At 43.0% G+C, this 22037-nt stretch overlaps 1 protein-coding gene across 6 annotated transcripts in view; it reads right to left on the bottom strand.

The window, feature by feature from the left end:
* IL15RA (interleukin 15 receptor subunit alpha) overlaps nt 1-22037 on the bottom strand; it is a 63730-nt gene that overhangs the window by 4436 nt on the left and 37257 nt on the right. For 2 of the 6 annotated variants that reach the window (XM_041765753.1, XM_041765755.1), the window contains 4 exons: nt 19717-19914; nt 17638-17670; nt 11096-11171; nt 7158-8082 (listed from right to left, as the gene is read on the bottom strand). In XM_041765753.1, coding sequence (XP_041621687.1) covers nt 7911-8082; nt 11096-11171; nt 17638-17670; nt 19717-19914 — 479 coding nt within the window. In that variant the 3' untranslated portion in view covers nt 7158-7910. Of the gene's footprint in view, nt 1-956; nt 1218-7157; nt 8083-11095; nt 11172-17637; nt 17671-19716; nt 19915-22037 lie in introns of those variants that run through there. The other 4 variants (XR_005989368.1, XM_041765754.1, XM_041765756.1 and 1 more) reach the window with 4 other exon arrangements.

Below are 22037 nucleotides of genomic sequence, written 5' to 3'. Positions count from 1 at the left end.
TCTCCTACTCTCCACGGGGAAGGACCCGGCATCTTAAAATGAAGGGGAAATTATGTCATCCTCCTGTTTAAAGCCCTCCGGGGGCTTCTTGCTGCCGTCAGAATGTCCAGCTTGTGCTTTGGGCAGAAAAGACCTCTTGGCCGGGCCATCTTTTCTGGTCTACTCTTCAACTGAAGAAGTAGCCGACACGATTATCAGTGCTTTGGTTTGGTTTTCCTTTTTTAAATGTCCAATTCAATAGACGTCTTAAGCCATCATTTTCCTAACAGTATGTTTTCCTAATCTGGACCCAGAGTAAAACAGGCAACATTTTAATCTGTTGCTTTCCAGCTACAAAACAGAGGGGCCCTGGCTTTCTAGCCTAGAGTCATAGGGACGTTACCACCTACCCTTCTTTCTTCTGCCTCTGCTCAGTCAGTTCCCACATTAGGATCTGTTTTGATAGCCCCATTTCCTCTCACCAATTTCAGTATCGGATTTTGTATCACCCTTTGGGCTGTAACCCAAAACAAAAACTCTGAAGGGCATTGAACAAAAGAATGTTACAATTCCGCCTAGGATAGCAGATAAGGACGCACTGTGGGGCGGCAACGTAAGCTGCTTGGCACTGTTGTGGAGAAGCCCTCTCCCCCACCTGACTTCCCTGCAACAGGCTGTTGGCAGAAGTTTTGGGCAGAGTGTCCAGATGGAGCAGTGACAGTGAGAAGCTGGTCTTCTGTGTCTCATAGGAGCCAGGAAACCTTTCCCAGCGGCTTCCCTGGTCAACCTCATGCCTCAGTGGTGAGAACTAGGTCACCTGCCCATTCCTGAACCGATCTCTGGCAAGGGCATGGCTTAAAATAATCAGGATTTCCTTTCCTTTCGTGCTTGGGATGTCTGCTTGTGGCTACGTGGAAGAGAAGAAATACCTCAATGTTGGGACTTGTTCGAAAAGGAAGGGGAGGGGTGGGCAGCCACCAATAGGGGATTATCCAGTATATAAACAGATCTCGTTTAGGAAATGCCTCCCACATGGTAGACACACTTAGGACTTCATGTACCTTATTCCATGTGATTTCCCACAACAAAGCTGGAAGAGCAGGTGATAAAACAGTCTGTAGGGTTGGACCCAGACCACCCGTACTGGGTGGCACGTAGAGCAGAGCCCGGGCTCCAATTCATGTCTCCAAACCCATGGTATTTGTCCTGCCGCCATGGAAACAGTTGGAACTACAGCTCTAAAAAACAAAAACAACAACAACAACAAAACTACATTTCTTAAAAACTGAGTGCATAGAAGGTTTTCAGATGTTCCTAGCCATGGCGTTCTTCAAAGTTGACGCCTAATTCAAGAACATAGCAGCTATAATTACACAGGACTCAGGCAGGGCGGCAACTAGAATTCTTTCTAAGCTGCCCCCGCTGGATAGCACCCAGGGTGCTTCTGGAAACGAAAGCTAATCTGAACATGCTGAAGACCTCAGCAACCACAGGCAGCCAGGCGGCCTTGGGGCCCTGTGGCTTAGAGCAGCTTGCATGCTGCTCTCAATCACCTTGCTCTCAAAGGGGATTTTGAAGCCGATACACTTACTCTGTACTTTGTGCTTTCATCTCTCTACCCGGAGAACTGAAGACACAGCCCTGGGAAGGTCACCATCTGAGTTCATGGTGATGGTATCTACCAGACAGGGGCTGTTGGGTAGAACCAGGGACGAGGGGGGAGGACCCCAGGGTTCTGACTGTATCCAGTCCCTGCAAGACCCTTGCTCTTGAAGGCTCCTTTGCTTCAGCTGGCTTAACATGGAGCTACCAAGCCATCCTGCCACAGCCTTACTCTCTCCCACCAGCCAGCTGCCTCGCTCTTCCTTTTCCGAGCGTGTCATTCCTGCTTTTAGAACCCTCCCTGCCTGTATCTATTTACTTAGATCCCACCCATCCTTCATCACAAGTCTCATTACATTGAAAAAGTCTCCTCAAACATCCAGGCCTTCTAGTGATTTCTTCCTTTCCCAAGCTTCTGCAACATTATTGTGTTTACGACTCCTGTGGCATTCGTATGGACTAAGCTTGTGGTGTGAGGTCTTTGTTTTGATAGGTCTTTCTTTTGGCTGAAAGCACCTCAAGGATAAGTCCCAGAGCTTCAATTTCAGCATCTCTAGTGTGGAGAGAGAGAGAGAGAGAGCAAGAGCACAAGTGCAGAAACATATGCCAGTTACAAAGCACTTTCAAACATCCCTTTTGCTCCGCCCCTTGCTGAGAAGGACGATATGCACCTTATCTCCTTGTTAAAGACAGAATGTCATTCTGTGTAACCCCAGGGGTTCTTCCAAGCTGATGAGGCCAACAAAGTCCAAAGAAAGCTTGGCCCTCAGATTTTCTAAGTCCTGTGCTCCCTCCACTATACCAAGGTAGTAGTAAGCAAACGCCACATTTGTAGGGCCCGTAATGAATGTTACAGGAGCTCAGAGGCAGATGATTCTGCGCGCGCGCGCGCGCGTGTGTGTGTGTGTGTGTGTGTGTGTGTGTGTAGTTAATGAAGGCTCCCCGTCGAAGGTAGAAATCAAGCTGCCTCTCGAAGGGTAGAGTGGATGTGCAGAGGGTGGCTAGCACTGACAGATGAGGTGATTGTGAGCAATATGCCTGACCCATGAGCACGGAGCAAGGCAGGTCCTGGGAAGCAGTGGGAAATGCCGTGAGGGAGGCAGCCTGGAGCAAGGTTCTGGATGGCCTTCGTGGGAGCCATTGGAACCTCTTCCATTACAGAACAGGAGTTGGGAGGTGGTTCACTAGTAGGGCAGGCTTCCTCTTGCAAGATTATTCCTTGGCCAAGGAAGTACCATTACCTTGAAGTGAGGAGCAGCATTACCAGACAAAACTGGGGGCTGCCTCTGAGGACAAGGTGGGGTAAGTGGGGGAGTGGCGTTACTTGTAAGCCCTGCAGATTTCCCCTGTATCTTTCTTCCAGTATTATCCAACCATGCCCTGCCTTGCAGTTAAGAAACCTGGTGGGGCTATAAACTTGGCTAATGTTTTTCAACGGCGTGAGGACTCAGACTCTTCATTTGGGTTTCCAGTTCTCTTGGCTTTGCTCTCTGAAGGATGAGAGTCAGCCTGGTTATAGAAGTCTCTAGGTTTCCATCTTTTTTTTTTTTTTGTAAGGTTTTATTCACCTATTCATGAGAGACACAGAGAGAAACAGAGACAGGCAGAGTTGGAGAAGCAGGCTCTCTGCGGGGAGCCTGATGCAGGACTCGATCCCAGGACTCCAAGATCATGACCTGAACCAAGGGCAGATGCTCAACCACTGAGCCACCCAGCTGCCCCTCTAGGTTTCTATCTTTGGCTTGAATTGAGACTTTAAGGATTTGAGCTTGTTACTCTCTCTTCTAAATTATTCACTGTCACTAATAGTAGCCACCTATTTATGGTCTTGACTTTCTTCACCGATCATACTTTAGGATGGCAGGGATGCAGTCTTCCAGAACTGGGCCTTCAGTGGGCGTGCCAGTCCAGGTGTCTTTCAGGGAACTAATTCACTGCATGCCACGGGCTGCTGGGTTCCCATCTCATAATATTAGCAGGACTTTCACTACTTCCTACCCTCTCTCTCTAAGACAGATAACCAATCACAGATAGTCCCCAGTTCTCTACTTCTCTAGTTGGCAGTATGCTCTCTTAGCACCAAATTCCATATCAGTTAGGAATTTTTCAGTGAGAAGTAATGAAAATTGGGTCTGTTCTAAGGAGAAAAAAAATGTTTTGAAAGCATGTTGGGGACTCATAGGATCATGGGAAGTTGGAGGATTCGATTTGGAAAATGGATATGAACAAACGCCAAAATCTGCAGAGCCAATAAGCAGTATGACAACCGTTTGATCATTTTGAAGCACTGCTGGGTGCTGCTGTGTAAGTTCCATCGTGTTCATCCCATATTCTTAGCACAGCTTGTGCGTGCTACCTAGGTGAGCGTATCTGATGGGCTAGCATCAGGGCCCCACACCTTGGTGGGAGCAGAAGGGACACCTGCTTCTCTAAGTTACTGGGCAATAAGGCACTCCAACACAATATTGGGTCCCCAAAATGGGAGAAGAATGGATGTGCTGCATTCTGGAGAGCTAAAAAGAAGAAAAGTAGAATGGGTAGATTTACAAATAGGCTCTTGGGGGAGAAAAGAGTGAGCCAGAATTCCACATTAATGTAGTGTTGTAGATTTATAAATTCTGGGAACATAGCCACACACTGAATTCCAGATACACCTTGGCAGCGTGATGTATCGGGGCTACTACTATTTGAATCTAGCTGGTCTGGCCTTCAAGGAGCCTAGGCTTGTGGGAAAACAAACAAACTCAAGATTCTCTGTTACATTCTTGATGTTCTGAGGCTGATAGTCAAAGGTCCTTCCTTGATGAAGACAATGGATTGGACAGTTAGAAACATGGAGAGACCCTTAAATGTGTCTTTTTGGTCCCCGTTCTATTCCTAATGTCTAGAAGGTTTAAAAAGAAGAAAATAAAAGTATTAATTAATGATCATGGAAAGATGAAGAGCAATCAATTTTCTTCATGGCAAATGTTGTGGATGACAGGAAATGAAAGAGGGAAAAACAATGTGAATTATGTAGATTTGCAGCCAGCTGACAGATGTGGGCTAACAGCTTGCCCGTTGAAGAACTTTCAAATCCTTTTCCACTAAAAAAAAAAATTAAAAGATGGACTCTTCTCAGTACCCTGCAGGTATCCCTGGATCATTTAATTCATTAATGCATCAGAGATTTTTTGGCATTTACTGAGTGCCAAATATTGAAAGACAAATTGCATTTCTCTGATGGCCCTGGGAGGTACTGTGGTAGGTGGTCTCCAAAGGTAGTTCCCATGGATTCCTTTTGTTGTTCCCCTCCCCTTGAATCTGGCTGCCTGCTGACTTGCTTTGACCAATAAAATGCAACAGAAGTGATGTGTGGCAGACCCTACCCCGGCCTTTAAGGGGCCTGGCAGTTTCTTCTGTCTGCCCCAAGGCCGCCATGCTGCCAGGAAGCCCAAGCTAGCTCAGAGGAGTGCTAAAGCACCCGATGAGCCCATGAAGCCTTCTTAGACCTTCTGGCTCAGCCCAGCCACACTCAATGCCGCTGAGTGAGTGCATCTAGTTGATGCCACATAAAGCACAGCCACCTGGCTGAGCCCGTTGGCCCCTAAAGATAATAAACTGTGGTAGTTTAAAGCTGCTGTTTTCCATGGTTGGTTTTCCGGCAACGGATAACTAGAGCAAGTAGCAGATTGAAGGAATCAGGACTTTTGGGTAGGCTAGGGGAAAGTGGTGAGTCCTGAGAACAGTGGCATGCAACCTGCTGGTAGGGGGGAGGCAGGAGGGACTCGGAAGGGGCCCTGATGCAGTGGAAGAAGTGTGCCTCACACCACTATGTAATACTTAGTTGCCCGTAGAACTCACATCCACCCTTCCACTGTAGGTTGCCTTTGCTCTCCTCATACTCCTCCTTCACTTCCAGGTCCCATGTGTCCTCCCAAGCTGTCTGGGAATCAGTCAGGTACTATTTATGTGTAAAATGAGGATAGAACTCGAGGCAATGCTTGGAACTGTCAAGGCAGGATGGGGAAACCAGATGCAGAAAGACAAGTGGCTGAGTGGCCCCCAAACATCACCTTCTTTATAGCCATGCCTGAGAACAGGCTATCCTATGTCAGAAAAATGTGCTGTACTTTGGTTAAGAATCTTTTATTTATTTAGAGTCCCTTAATCACCTTCAGGGCACTGCATCAGTCCCTGAAAATTCAAAGGTGAAAATAGTTCTTAATTTCAAGATGTTCATCACTGCTCACTGGGTGAATCCTGGGGCTGTGGCGTGACTTGGCATCATACAGGTTACTTAGACGCATTGCTAAGGACTGTATACCTAGTAAGAGAATTACTTTTACCTCTTTACTTCTATTAAAAAAGCACTTGATTCATTTATCCACCCCAAACCCACTGGTTTTGGTCCTTCCAGACATCAGTCCACCCTGCTGGCTTCCCTGTCTAGATCTACTTTTCCTAGATCTAACTTTGGTCATGTAATTTCCTCAGCTTGAATGTGGTTGGTGCCTGCCCGATGCATCACAGACTTACTCTGTGGTGGACCTGAGCCAGGTGATTCTACAGCTCTGAAATGGGGCCCCAGAGTTCATCATGTTAGTTTTCCAAAGGTGACAGTAAAATGGAACTGCAAATCTATAAAGTAGCCTAATGGCCTTTTTACACTCATTAGAAACCTTTCAGAATTCTGGTTCTACTGAACAGCTACCAGTTTTTATGGTGCCAAGTTGTGTCTTCTGTCAAATTGGTTTTTGAAATAACAAGGATCAGACTCTTTCAAACTGCTTAAAAGAACAAAATGGATCCAGTTAATGGTAAGCTCTAGAAATGTAGGGTAAACAGCTGAGGAGAGAGGCAAAACATTTAAATACTCAGATAGGTTCAGGAAAATCAAGTACTTAAGGCCAGAGAATACAATGTCTCCGCTCATGTGTTAGCAATGAGTTTCCTCTTGTTGGGAAAGAGAATTATAGGGAATGAAAATGGCACAGCTCTAAAATCACAACACCAGCCATTGGAAATTCCCACCATTCCTTCGCTCTTGATGAAACCATCTAAATTGATGACATGAAGAAGTTAGTAAGGAAAGGCCCTTTGGCAGCTGCTGGTGGCATGTGGATGATTGCTGAGCCCGTGCCCCACTTTCCAGATGCTTGTGATGGCTGCCTGACTGCACCTGGCCGTGCGTGAGGCAGTCAATGGCTGGTTTCTGGTTGGGACTGGTCCTCTCCTGCCCCATGGCCCTTCCTAAATGTTGCCCAACCTGGCATTAATCGAGCCATGTGACCTTGGGCAAATCAACTTCTATAGACCTCATATTTCTCATCTATAAAATGAGAGAGTCAGATTAGGCCCCTGAATTTATAAATAAGTGTTATTAAAAAAAGAGAACAAAAAAAAAATAGAAAAAGAGAACAATGTAGGGAACAAGACAGTGTATGTGCCAGGCCCACTTGGGTCATAACCTGCCACTTTTTGCTTCTCACATGGAAATCTTATTAGAGATTCTCTAAAACTGTGATCTGATCCAGCTTTAGGCAAGTTTCCCCACCCCCCCCTTTTCTTTTAGAAAGAAAAGCCAAGCTCAACCATTTGGGATTCTGCATTCCCGCTCTTTCTCCTCTTCTTTATTTGAGGCCCATTACATCTCCTCAGCGATTCTTTCAGTGCATTTTTTTTGTATTGAAAATAGACATTTTGTTTATATAAGACACAATTTCAAAATAACGTTATATAAAATATGTAGCTATAATAGACAAGGAGTATAAATAGAAGTGCATATATATGGAAAATATCACTGAGTTCAGTTTCCTTCTTTCTGAATACTTAAATCAAGTGGATTAATGGAGCATAATACCTCTTTGCTCCCTTTCAGTGCATGCAGAACACCTAACTAGAGGGACAGCAAGTGTTTTGGAACTGCAACGCTGTTGTCATCCTTGTAGACATCTCCTAAGCCAGGAGGAGACTCATAATTATCTTAGAGCCTCATGATTATCTTATAGCCTCCTCTGTAAACTGCAGGTCAGGATGAGGGATGGAATAGTCAAGCTGCTAAGCTATCCTGAATAAATGTCACAGTGACATGAAAGGAAGGCCGAGGCCTTTGACCACTCTCAGGAAGGTTTCAACTGCTGGGATTTGGGGGACACCAGCCCTATACCAGAGGCCAGACAGGGCCGGGCAGGGCAGGTCCCAACCATCCAACATGAGACTGAAAAGCCTATAAATACAGGAGGTGTCTTGAGTGGGTGCCGTCGATAAAATGATGCCAAGGCATTTGTCTTCCTGACTGGCTCTTTCCTGGCACCCACCACCTTGAGTTGTTTCCAGGTCCTCTCTGGCTATGGCAGGGTTGGTGCCTTCGCTTCAGCCTCTGCTGCCCTCAGGTCCCCCCTGGAGTCTTCTAGGTTGTGCGGGTAGTTTTCTGCAGTGTCTTCTTTGCCATTGGCTCCCCTCGTCATTGGCACCTCTTCCATGCTTTCCATTTCAACCTGGGGTGTCTGCGAAGTTTGCCTGTAAAGCAGATCATTCACAGGTTTTGAAAGGAGGAGAGGGTCTCCCTGAGTGAACAGGTCATTCCCAATGAACACTCAGATGGAGTAAACCTAGCTTACGTCCATTCAACCTGGCATTTCAATCTGACTTTGGTGTTTTGACCCCCTCAGCCTCCTAAGATTCACCAGTGCTACTGCTGGAGCAGCTTACCCCATCTTCTCCAATCCTCTGCTAAGAAGCAGTAGTTCAAAGGGCAGGAACAAAAGGGAGAGAGTACCCAGGAGCCCAGCTAAGCCACATGTGATCATCTTGGCAAAAATTATGTCACCTTCATCAACCTTTTCAGACAGTTCTTGGTACTTGGTACATGTTTCAAGAAACATATATGAATCGATTCCTGAGTAATGAAGAGTGGGGAGAAGCAGAACATGTTAATTCCACATGTTTCCCCGTCATTGAAGGACTTATGTTTTTAGGGCCTGGGTCAGCAGTGTCTGGGTCAGCAGTTTCCTCCACAGATTATAGCATCTACCTCTTGAGGAGAGGCAAGTCTTTAGGACATTTCAAAGTAACACTTTGAATCCAAAGAAAACAAAACCACCAATTCGAAGTGATATCTGCACCCCATGTCCACTGTGGTGTTATCTACACCCACCAAGATATGGAAGCAACTAAGTGTCCATCTACAGATGAATGGATAAAAAGGATGTGGTGTGTATATACACAATGGAGTATTTCTCCACCAAAATAATGGAGATCTTGTCTTTTGTGACAGCGTGAATGGACTCAGAGGGTATTATGCTAAGTGAAATAAGACAGAGCAAGACAAATACTATACAATTTCACTCATTTGCGGAATATAAAAAACAAAAATAAAACAGACTTGTAGATACAGAGAACAAACATGGTTGCTAGAGGGGAGGGGCTGAGGGGCAGGTGAGATAGGGGAAGGGGATTAAGAGGTACAGTCTTCCAGTTGCAAGATAAATAAGTCACAGGGATGTGATGTACGGCACAGGGAATACAGTCAATCATATTGTAGTAGCTTCATTTGGTTGTCTGATAGTAATTAGACTTATGGGAATCATCTCATAATGCATAAAAATGCTGAATTCATATAATGCACACCTGAAACTAATAGGATATTGTATATCATCCCCACTTCAATTATCCTGTACATAAGCACTTTGAGCTCCTTGGAGTGAGTGCTAAACTGTAAATCAGGGCTCTAGGCCAATGTACTGAAGATAATCTGCTGAAAGCCAATTTGTTGAATGACAAATCTACCTAATAACCCATTTGTAAAAAAAATAAGTATACAGCAAAGAATTGCTTCACAGAATGTACCAAGTAGTAATGCTTTTCAGGCTTACCAATTCTTAAAGATATCATTTATCAATGTTTCTTTAAAAAAAAAAAAGATTTTATTTATTTATTTATGAGAGACACAGAGGGAGAGGCAGAGACATAGGCAGAGGGAGAAGCAGGTTCCCTGCAGGGAGCCCAATGTGGGACTTGATCCCAGGGCCCCAGGATCATAACCTGAGCCAAAGGCAGATGCTTGACCACAGAGCCACCCAGGCGCCCCAATTTATCAATATTTCTTTACTATAGTCAGTGAATATTGATATTTTCATCTTACCCGCAAGTTTATTGGCCATATATACCAAATTTACAAATTCTTGTTAGATCCTATTTTTAATGTGTTATTCTTAGAAAAGATTGTGTACATTTTTTAAGCTAATGAGTACAATCATTATAATCTCTTAAGAATGTAACTCGAAATACAACATTTCATGTAGAAACTTAGTTGTAAACACTGAAAATCCTTTTAAAAGTCATTTTTGATTTTGCCAACATTTCAGCATTTGGGGGACTGTTTTGACAGTTTTTTGAGTAATAATACATTAACCTTCATTTCTAAATGATCTCTTAGGTTTATGGCATTTCTTTTGGTTGGGATGGTATTAATAGCTTTCAAAGATTGATGTAAATTTTTATTTAATTCTTAATTTTTATTTAATTTTTAATTTTTATTTTTAAAAGATTTTATTTATTTATTCTGAGAGACACGGAGAGAGAGAGAGAGGCAGAGATACAGGCAGAGGGAGAAGCAGGCTCCTCAACAGGGAGCCTGATGTGGGACTTGATCCCGGGACTCCAGGATCACACCCTGAGCCAAAGGCAGATGCTCAATTGCTGAGCCACTCAGTCATCCCTGATGTGAATTTTTAGATGACTTTTTCATTTTGGCCTCACAGTAGCATTTCACGGAACATTCATTTTGCCAAAGTGAGGCTTAAAGGGTGGTATAACTCTTATACTGATATATTTAGAAAAGAATTCTTTATTACTAGCAACTAAAAGTTTAGTTTCAACAAATCTGATTTCCATTGTTCATTGTATAATGTTGTATACATTGTATATCAATATGGAATGCTGGTTACTGGTTTCTAACTGATAGATGTGTGAAATGAAGGTGGATTTGCCATTTGAGGTTTTAATGATTAAAATGCCTCAAGATTAGAATAATAATAAAAACTGAAATTTCAGCAAGCTGCAGAAACGCTTTTGTCACAAATGCTGAAATACAGAATTTCAGTTATTAGAAATACAAAAGTCAGGCTGACATGAATAAGCACAAAAATAAAGTGTGCCTATATTTCATGAGTGCATTCAAGAAAATATATTCATGCTCATATTGTAGCAATTGCATATCTATCAGATTGGTCACCGGATACATTCTTTGCTTCTGAAAAGGAAAGAAAACTGTTCATTCTTTTCTTTCCTTCTGGTAAACCTTTGTTACCAGTTAGGTCCTGGCTGCTGTGCAACTGACTGGTGTCCTGCGAAGGGCCGCCCAAGGCTGGCTCTCCTTTTGGCCAAGATGGGCCTGTGGGTGAGCATGAGAGCCTGCCTCAGATAGCCAGGAAGGTGGGAAGGCCCACAATCATTGTGATGCAGCTCTTTTCTCACAGGGAAGCAAGAATCTCAGCCAGTAAGAATCTCGGAGTCTCTTGGCGCTACTCACCTCATTTTTTTGTAACATACCAGAAGAAATACCACACACACTACACAGAGCACAGTGACAGGTGTGAAGATCGCCGCTGCAAGAGAACAGAACTAAGCTGTCATGAGGAAAGTCGTGGTAGCATTTCTAAGAATCTGAGAGTTCTTCCCAATTTATATTCCTGCAGAGAGATCCAGATGCCTTCCCAGTGAGCTTACTGTTATTAACATTTCTTGAGGTCCATGCAGTCCGATCTACTCTCCTTTGGGGCAAAAAGTACAGTCTTTCCCCACCAATACCACCAGTTCATTTGACGCATGTCATGATCTCAGGGGGGTGGGATGGACTCCGTGTTGGGCTTCTGGCTCAGTGGGGAGTCAGCTGGAGATCCCCTTCCTCTCCCTCTGTCCCTACCCCCACCTCCTGTGTGCGTGCTCTCTCTGTCTTTCTCTCAAATAAATAAAATCTTAAAAAAAGAGTCGGATGCTTAACCAACTGAGCCACCCATGTGACCCCATCGTTGTTTTTTTATTGACAACTTTTTATGGTGGAGAAAGAGTGGTGAGGAGAAAGAGGAGGCATTGTAAGAGAGGTGTTACAGATAGGAGGAGAGTCAGGTGATGGCTTAGGAGAAGGGAACCATCCTGTTTGGGCTGAATTGAAAGGAACAGCCTGGAATGATGGCAGCACTTGCAGGTAGGAGGTCAGCAGTCCTAGGGCATTTGAGATTTATTAGACAGGATAGAAAGAGGGGGATCTCCATGTGGAAGCAAGAGGGCTTAGCCCGAGGGCCCGGTAAACCTAACTATTTTAAGAATACTTGCATTAGGGTGCCAGGGTGGTTCAGTCGGTGAAGCATCTGCCTTCAGCTCAGGTCATGATCTCAGGGTTTTAGGGTCGGATTGAGTCCCGAGTGGGGTTCCCTGCTCATCAAGGAGCCTGCTCCTCCCTCTCTATTGGCCCCTCCCCCTCCACTCATGCTCTGTCTCTTGCTTTCTCTTTTTCTCAAATAAATGAAATCTTAAAAAAAATAAAAACACTTGCATCAGTAATAAGCTCCAGGGCCAATTTGCCTTAATATTGTGAAATCACCCTGCAAAAAACACCCACCTGCCCTACATGAAAGATCTCAGCCCTGAACATCTAGGGTGTGAAGCCAGGGGTCTGACTGGGGACCGTGAGTCACATCTAGACGTTAAGCTTTCTGGACCTATGTCTGTATAACCAGCATACGGCCTTGTGTACCGGATAAATCTCCCACCTTGGCCTTTCAAAATACCACTCTGTTGGAAAACAGAAAGACAAGGATGTGGGGAAACACTCAGATTCTCCACCAGGGAGGAGTAAAATGGTTCAGGTTTTCTCAAGGACAAGTGGCAACATATAACAAAAGCTTTAGAGAAGACCATACCCATTGACTCTCTAGTCCCACTTCTAGGAATTGATTTAAGAAAATGGGCAAATACATTCAGGAGTATTCACTAAAGTATTATTTAAAGCAATTTTTTGAGTGTTAACCTCAATCTCTTATTAATAGAAAATTAACTAAATAAACTGTAGTCCACCCATGCATGGGAATATCATTCAACTTGTGAAAATTATGAAATGAATCTATTAACATGGAAGGATGTCCCTGTCCCCAATATCTTAAGTGGAAAAAAACTGTCTGGGGTAAAAATGAACCAAAAAATAGTGTCTCATAAGCCATGTGTGTGCCTATATATCCATAGGACAGCCTTGAAGAATAGATACCAAAGTCTTAAGTAATGGGGGGGGGGGATTGTGGATAATCTTTATTTTCTTTTTTAAAAACTTCGCTTTTCCCCTGATATTTCTGAAATGGTGCTGTCATCAGAAGAAACAATGAAGTTGTGAAAGCAAATCTACTTGTGCCTCAGTAAATATAAATAAGAATAGAAAAGTCCCACAGGAAATAACAGGAAGCATAGCAAATTAGTGAAAAATGTTTTGAGTTTTCAGACTTAACATTAATCATCATTATGATTGAATACCAGAAATACTTTCTAAGCACACGCTGTGTGTGTGTACGCTGGGGTAAACTATTTCTTCACATTGACTAATCAGCTAGGCATGCATTTACTGTCCATGGAGGGATTTATTGGAAAAGGCCAGTTGATGTCAACTGTAGTTCTACTTTCACAATGCCTCTTCCTGCTTCTTCCGTATGATAAGCCTGTTGACTCCCAACTCCAGGGAGAAGAGGGCTTTTGATCCAGTGATGTGACCGAGCACTTAGAATCCAGTGTCAAACTCATGCCCTTGACCTCTTCCTCAGTTATCTCCAGGCAAATTGAGTAAAGAAATAGAAACCAGAATCACTAATATGATAGGTAAACATATCAGTTGCCTTTTGTGTTTCCTACAAGATGCATGGGTTGGAGAAAAAGCAAGAGAGTGAGGTTTGGCAAGCTGGAGGAGAACAGAGGAGGACTAGAGTCTGGGGGAGGAGGGAGAAAAAGTGGATTATTGCTCAGGAGGCTGAGAAAGGCCAGTAGCTCCACACCTTGACTTAAACCCCACAAAGCATGTTGGGGCTAAAGTGAAGAAGGTGGCGAAGGCAGCCAGTGGCCACTTTTCAGTGTGGATGATGAAAAGGTCCTCTGAGAACATGGGAGGTCACCATTCCTTAGCAGTACTTGCAAACTAGGTCATCCAGAGAGTGCTGTTTCTGAGTGCTGGTGTCCCTGCAACTGATGAAGGAAGTTTTGAAGTAAGAATATCCATCCATTGTTCCTGGGCAGTGTTTCTCTTCTGTCTCTTACTGTACTAAGCACATAGTAGGTGTTGGGTTTAGAGTAGGCACTCAATAAATACTTAATTGGTTGAATTAAACCAGGTACAGTCCATAAATTGAGGTACTTGTGACGTGCCATTTACTTCTCAACAAGAAATCTGCATTTTGTTGCAACTTAGGACCAATCTGGTGTAGAGTTAGAACTCAATTTATATTGAATAAACGGATGAATGATATAATATAGAGCTAGCTCCTATTAAAGGCTGAGCATAGCAGCAGCATATTTATTTCAGATATGAAAGATGAGATGCATAACAGTTTGAAAAATTAACTCTTCCCTCCTAGTGTATTAAATGAACATGGGAGTGCAAACACTGTCATAGATGACATTCTGGCCTTTTCAGTTATAATCAGGAAGTTCTCGAGAATAGCCTAATCAAAGATCAGATATTGGATATTGGAATAATTGAATGAAATTATTGATTAAAAGGGCTTCCCAGGGGCACCTCATGGCTCAGTCGGTTAAGCATCTGACTCTTGGTTTCAGCTCAGGTCATGATCTCAGGCTTGTGAGATTGAGCCCTATATGGGGCTCTGTGCTCAGAGGGGAGTCTGCTTGAGATTCTCTCCCTCTCTCTCTGCACCTCCCCCCAGCTTGTACTCTCTCTCTCAAATAAATAAATAATATCTTTTAAAAAAGGCTGCCAAATGAGCCTATAGATATTTAAGACAATGAAATGATGAACCATACTTCCTAAACATTTACTAAAATGTTAAAGTCCTCAAGTTCACATATCATTTGCTCACCCATTTACTATTTATTGAGCATCTACCATTTACCATTTTCTGTTGAACTAAAAAGAAAAAAACACTTTAAAAAGCTGTGATAATCATTTATGTAACTTATTTTAAAAATTATGATATTGGTAATTATCAATGGGCTGATGAAAATATTAAGTTAATCAGCATTTCCTGAACGACTACTATGGTAAAGCATTTATATTTGCTTACAAACATGGTCAACTGGTTGCTTATTCATGCAGAAATGACAACATCTACCAATGCCCAAGGAGCCAGCAGGTGTCTCTGCCATTTGTACCTGACAGGGGCATCCTCTTGGGTCTCAGGTGGCTTGGATTATGTACTACATACCTGGCAGGCATCATCAATAAGTGTTTTTAGAAAATTAGCATGATTTTAATGTCAGTTTACACCTTCTTAGCTGATAGAACTTAAATAACATTGAATGAAATAGAACTTATTTTTATTTCTATGCTGACAAATACTTGATCTGTCTTGTTAGTGCTAACATGTTTATCTTGAAGCCGGAAATATTTAAAGCTTTTGCATTTGTTTTTTTAATCTCTGTATTTCCACAATTTTTTGCACAGAGCTATCTTTGCCTATTGCAGGTGTTAGTGCTTATTACATTATACTTCAGAATGTAGGAGAAAGTTTCTGATATTTCAATCTAATGAAAGTCATGAACTGGAAAAAATATAAGATGATATCCCATAATAAAGTAGTTGTTTGAAAATCTACATGGGAAACATACCCCTCAGGGGCACCCGGGTGGCTCAGTGGTGGGCGTCTGCTTTTGGCTCAGGCCATGATCCCAGAGTCCTAGGATCGAATCCTGCATTGGGCTCCCTGAGGGGACCCTGCTTCTCCCCCATCTGTGTCTCTGCCTCTCGCTCTCTGTGTCTCTCATGAATAAGTAAATAAAGTCTTTAAAAAACCCGAAAAGATGCCGCCCCCCCAAATTTTATGTGTAGGATTTATCCTACAGATATACTTGCACATAGCAAAGGTTAGAAGGTTTTCCAATTAATTACTGTTTGTAACATAGCTAAGGAATGTAAATAGTCACATGTCCAAATAGGGGGTTGGCTACATAAATTGTGACAAATCCATATGCTAGGATATTTCATAGCTGTTTTAAAGAAGGAAGTGGTTTTTTATATATTGATATGGAGGATTCCTGAGATCTACCACTAGGTGAAAATAAGCAAGGTGTAAAATAGAATAAAATACTGATCTAGCATCAGGTTTCCTCCGTGAAGCTATTTATAGGTTGACTCTGAAAGGCTGTAGATATACATAAATCTGGTAGCAGGAGTTGCATTCTTCCTGCAAGGGGATTTTCAATGTGAGATGGGGCTTTTCGCTCTATATCTTTTTGTAATTTGTCATTTTTAAACCCTGTACAAATATTACCAATTCAAAAAAAATGAATAAAAAAGCTTTTTAGAAAGGTTAATGTAGCATGTGACATAAAGAGAAAAGTTAGTTTGGCTACTTTACTTACTGGTTGCCTCTTAAGTGATAAACATATTTTTGTTTCAGCATCCTTGTCATGAAATCCCATCGTTTTTCCATGAAAATATTCTCTAGGGGGGGGCTTTTTAAAATGTCTTGCCTTTGCATATACATTTTGATCATTTTAAAAACTACTCTGATCAACTGGCTGCTGAAATGACCGAAGCCACTTGGATGGCCTTTTTTTTTTTTTTTTTTTTTTTTTTTAAAGAGAGAGAGAGTATGAGCAGGGAAGGGGGTGCCATGCCATGCGGAGGGAGAGGGAGAGACTCTCCAGCAGGCTCCAGGTTCAGTACAAAGCCTAACTTGGGGCTGGATCCCATTACACTGAGATCATGACCTGAGCTGAAAGAGTCAGATGCTTAACTGACTGAGCCACCCAGGTACCCCTCACTTGTTTTGCTATTTTTTTTTCTCTAGATGACACTGTTTTTAAAAAAGATTTTTTGAATTAATTAATTAATTGATTAATTAATTTATTTTAAAGAGACAGGAAGAGAGAGTGGGAGCAGAGGGAGGAGCAGAGGGCGAGGGAGAGAAGCAGATTCCCCACTGAGTGCAGGCTGAACATGGGTGATGTGAGGTGATGCAGGGTGATGCGGGATGATGTGGGGCTCAATTTCATGACCCTGAGATCACAACCTGAGCTGACATCAACAGTTGGATGCCTAACCGACTGAGCAATCCAGGCGCTCCTAGATGATACTTGGTGCAGATAAAATATAGCCACAAAAATATGAGTTCTTCTCCAGTAGGAAAACTAATACATAGAAAATAGAAATAACTTTTGTCTGTACGAAATTATAGTGGGTTTTTTTTTTTTTGGCTTATTGAAAACTTGTCAGACAAAAGTCTTTGATTCTTTCTTAGGATTGCATTTCTCTCTGCCTTCTGTCTCTTTTCTTCCACTTTCCTCCCCATCCTTCCTCTTTTTCTTTAAATCGTGCAATCGCTTTTCCACTCTCCTCTTCACACTCACTGGGTCATTCACTTTCTCTCCTAGCCTTAAAGTTATGTGTGTCTTCCATAAAACAGAAACCTTTTATACTGAGAAATTTGAGCAGTCCTCACGTAAGGTGCATCATGCTAACACCCTGTGAAAGATGAATGCGGTTTATGGCAGAATAACAACATCATTGTAATAATAACAGCAGTACGCACATGTGGGTTTCTGGTAAGTCCTGGATGCAAGGCTAGCCCTACTTAGGGGAAGGAGGCTCTTTTGTGATGCGTCAGCTCTCTGGTTCCCACATCAGTAGCCTAACAGTAAGGAGCTACCAATATTGAGATAAATAGTTCTGTTAGAATCCCTAAGTAGGGTGACCCTATAACTTATTATCTAAGCTGAATCACTTTTGAGAGTGAAAGGGGGATGCTGCTAGGGGCCGTACTGGGGCAGCACAGCATAAGCCAGAACTATCCCACGCCCTGAGACTGAAGTCTTAGGGGCATAAACACTGTTAGCACAAGAAAAAAAGAAAAGACTTACCAGTCACAGCTCCGGAATTGTATGAATATGTACCTGCAGAGAAGAGATTGCAGCTCAGTTATTCCTGGAGTCCTAAGGGCACTTATTTCTCATTAAGCAGGAGGAGTTTTGGACAGTTTGGGTCCCATCTTAAAGCTTTGAGAGATTCATGGCTGGCAAAACCAACCTCCCTTTAGCAAAGAATAAGGATAGTTTATTTAGATGCTAGGCCATGCTTAAGAATCAAATATGCCCTGTTTGCATAGCTAAGGAAACCATCAACAAAACAAAAAGGGAACCTACTAAAGGGGAGGAGATATTTGCAAGTGACATCTCTGATAAGGGGTTAATAACCAAAATGTATAAAGAACTTTTACAACTCCGCACAAACACACACATACAAACACAAACACACACATGCGAATAATCCAATTAAAAATGGGCAGAGGACCTGAATAGACATTTCTTTTTTTTTTTTTTTGAATAGACATTTCTCCAAAGAAGACATACTGATGGCCAACAGACACATAAAAGGATTCTCAACATCCCTCATCATCAGGGAAATGCAAATGTAAAACCACAATGAGATATTACCTTACACCTGTGAGAATGGCTAGAATCAAAAAAGACAAGAAATAACAAGTGTTAGTGGGGATGTGTAGTAAAGGGAACCCTCATGCACTGCTGGTGGGAAGCAAACTGGTGCAGCCACTCTGGAAAACAGTATGGAGGTTCCTCAAAAAGTTAAAAATGGAAATATCTCTATGATCCAGTAATTCTATTGCTGGGCATTTACCCAAAGAAAACAAAAACACTAATTGGAAAAGAATATATGCACCCCTGTGTTTATTGCAGCATTATTTGCAGTAGGCAAGATACGGAAGCAGCCCAAGTGTCCATCAATAAATGAATGGATAAAGAAGATGTGGTGTGTGTGTGTGTGTGTGTGTATATACACACACTATATATATATATATATACACACATATATTTATATATTTATTATATATTTATATATAATATATTTATTATATATTTAATATATATTAAATATATTATATACTATTATATAAAATATATATACACAATATTATAGTGTGTGTATATATATAGTGTGTGTATATATATATAGTGTGTGTGTATATATATACACACTATATATATATACACACACACTATATATATATACACACACTATAATGTGTATATATTATATATAATTGTATGTAATATATATTTAATATATATTAAATTATATATATTATATAATATATATATTATATATTATATATACACAATGTTGTATATTGTGTATATATTGCATATATATATATAGTGTGTGTGTGTATATATACATATACACAATATTAGCCATAAAAAAGAATGAAACCTTTCCATTTGAGATAACAATGGATGGATATAGAAAATGAGTGAAATAAGTCAAACAGAAAGACAAACACCATATGATTTCACTCAGATGTAGCATTTAAGAAACAGAACAAATGAACAAACAGACAAAAGCAGAAACAGACCCATGAATCCAGAGAACAAACTGATGGCTGCCAGAGGGGATGAGTGTGAGGGATGGGCAAAATGGGGGAAGGGGAGTGGGAGGTCCAGGTTTCCGGTGATGGAGTAAATAAGTTATGGGGATCAAAGACACAGCGTGGGAAGTACAGTCAGTGGTGTTGTGGTCGAGAAAAACACCCCACAGAGAATCAGATATGCCTTGACGGAAGATATAGATTTACCCAGAGCTTTTCCATCCCACAGAGTGTGAATCCAGACTGCAGAAGGCTTCCACTGTCCTCCCATATCAGGAGGAGGCAGATATTATTCAGACTGGCAAAGCCTCTGCCATGCAGGTCAATACGGTGAGCCTTGTCACATCCAGGAGATGGACTTTCTTTTCCATCTGGACTGAACCAGGGCAGAGCACAGAGGTTAGAGAGCAGAGCAGGAGACTGAGGGTTACTGAGTTGTCTGGACTTTGGATCGGATGGTATGATGCTATGCAGTCAGCTCGAGGTCTCCACCTGCACCTCAGAAGCAGCACATGGGCGGCTGACCTCTCCTAAAGTATGCGAAGCCAGTGCTAACCTGGCGTCTCCTGGGAGGCAGAGGGAGTGTGTTCCAAGGCCTTTGCTGTTGTCTGAGATGGGGCTTGGGAGGAGGGTTCATTACTGATCAGCCCTGTGGTTCCTGTAGCAGGAGGCTTTGACGGCATCGGCCTGGAGCCTGGCACAATAGTTGGCTTTGTGGCCACTTTGGTGTCTGACTTGGAAGTGAAAGTTGGCTCTGCAGGAAAGTGCAAGATATGGAAAACATAAATATTTAGAATAGTGTCTCTGCTCAGCTCCAGAAGAGAGTGGACTTAACACTTGCTCTGGTGAGTCCACGCTGGGCCAGCCCTCCCCCTCAGCACATTCCTCCATGGCTCTTTGGGAAAATCCCTTAACTATTCATCCATCTGGAATGGCCATGGGACTTTTGAGAATGCTAGGGGATCTACAGCTATTATGGTGCCCATAAGTTGAAGATCCCATGGATTTGAGCAGACCTGGGCTGGTTTACTAGAGAAGGCACACAAGATGCTGTGAGAGTGTGCTCTCAAAAACTGAGCGTAACTATATTTGCCCAAGACATCTGGGTTGCAATTTTAGTTTATTTTTTCCATGTTTGCATGCCACTTTGGAAATAAGGGGAAGCCTGAGATTCAGGCTGACTGGATCGAAGAGAGGGTCCTGGTTTTGCTCTGATCTAGAAGAGGGTAGCCTGCCTTGTGTCCAGGTCCTCACCCTCCCTGGCAAATGGCTGCCCCCAAACTGGGAAGCATGGTGAAACAACTTCACTATTCTCTTTCCATGAAGGATGGGTTTCCATTGTGATCGGTACCATACCTAGGAAGCCTGGAACAAAGGAGTAAGCAAAGTGCCTCTGTGACCCCAGCACCTTTGGCTGTCTGGCCGCGCTGTGTGGGGCTGCTCACCTGTGCTCTCCCAGCCAGCTAGGCTGGGAGACGTCCTCCTGCCCCTTAATCCCTTAGCTCACAAGTTCCTCACGCCCCCTGGGATGTCAGCACTCCGGGGATCGCACAGATAGAGCTCCCCAGAACATCCCTACCCAAGTGCACATGGCCATGTCACCCCGCATCAGAGATTACACTCCCACGTCTGAGATTTTGGCCGCACAGTTTCATCTCACCAAGTGTTTGATGCACAAACGCAAGGCTGGGAGGGACCGTTTGATTATTCTGATCCGTTGGTGAACCAGATGCACCTTGGGTCAAAGGGGTTTGGGAATTCCCCCAAACTGAAATGCAGCCAGCACTCAGCCATATCTTCCTGTTTGTAGTCAACTAACTACCTCACTAACTAGGATGAAACCTCATTCTGGCCTCTGCATCCCCCCTTCAGCATTGGTTCTCAGCTTTGGCTTCCTAAGAATCACCATCCTAATTCCCAGCCCTAATTCCCAGACTGCTCCCCCCAATGGCTAGAGTTCCAGGGCAATCCCAGTACACAGCCACAGTTAGGAAGCTGTGCTCCAGGAAAGGTGTGCTTCAGCAGTGCGGCCAATGACGGCAGGATGACTATGCCTGGGCAGGAAGGAGCAGTCAGGGGCAGGGGAAAGCCACATTGGATAAAGGGACACAAAAAATCAGGCTTTAAGTGTAAAGTAAGGCTCTCCTAGGATGTAGGGCACATTGTCCCAAGATATTAGCATCTAAGATTTCAAATTTCCTTAACAATTTCAATTTACTTTCAATTTACTTAACATCAGGACAGTGCTAAGGAAATTGGGATAGAAGATCAGCTAAGACCTTGGAATTGTGCAATGCTTCTGTACCAGAGCGATCATCGTTGGGATCGTTGGGGAACAATTCTGCACAGGTCCCTCATGTGTCTGCACCCCATGTCAGCAGAGGCACTGACAAGTCCCTCTCTTGGGAATGTCTTTTCAAAGATGTTCATATAGCTTTGGAAGGTGGAGACAGTGCCTCCCTCTGGAGCAAAAAGGCAGACATGGTCAGCCAGTTGTAAGAGACTCCTGTTTCTTGGTGTGCCTCAGTGACTCTTGATTTCAGCTCAGGTCATGAGCTCAGGGTTCTGGGATTGAGCCCATCATCAGGCTCTGCGCTCAGCATGGAGTCTGCTTGAGACTCTCTCTCTCCCTCTACCCCACCCAAATTCAAACTCATACTCTCTCTCTCTGTCTCTCTAAAATCAATTAATCTTAAAAAGAACAAGACTCCAGTTTCTTGAACTCAGGCTTCTTCTGTTAGGAAGCAGCCTTCTGCACGTACAGGCATCTTGGAGGCCAACCCCCATTCATTGCCCCTATGGGACATGGAGATGAAGGAATTGACACAAATATGCCAATGCTCCTGCTGCCTGCTGGGCCATGTAAGTAAGAAAATC

Source organism: Vulpes lagopus, chromosome 8 (genome assembly GCF_018345385.1).
Source record: "Vulpes lagopus strain Blue_001 chromosome 8, ASM1834538v1, whole genome shotgun sequence".
NCBI classification, from domain to species: Eukaryota; Metazoa; Chordata; class Mammalia; order Carnivora; family Canidae; genus Vulpes; species Vulpes lagopus.
The sequence above is the reverse complement of the archived record's forward strand: the minus strand, read 5'-3'. Positions and strand labels throughout refer to the sequence as shown.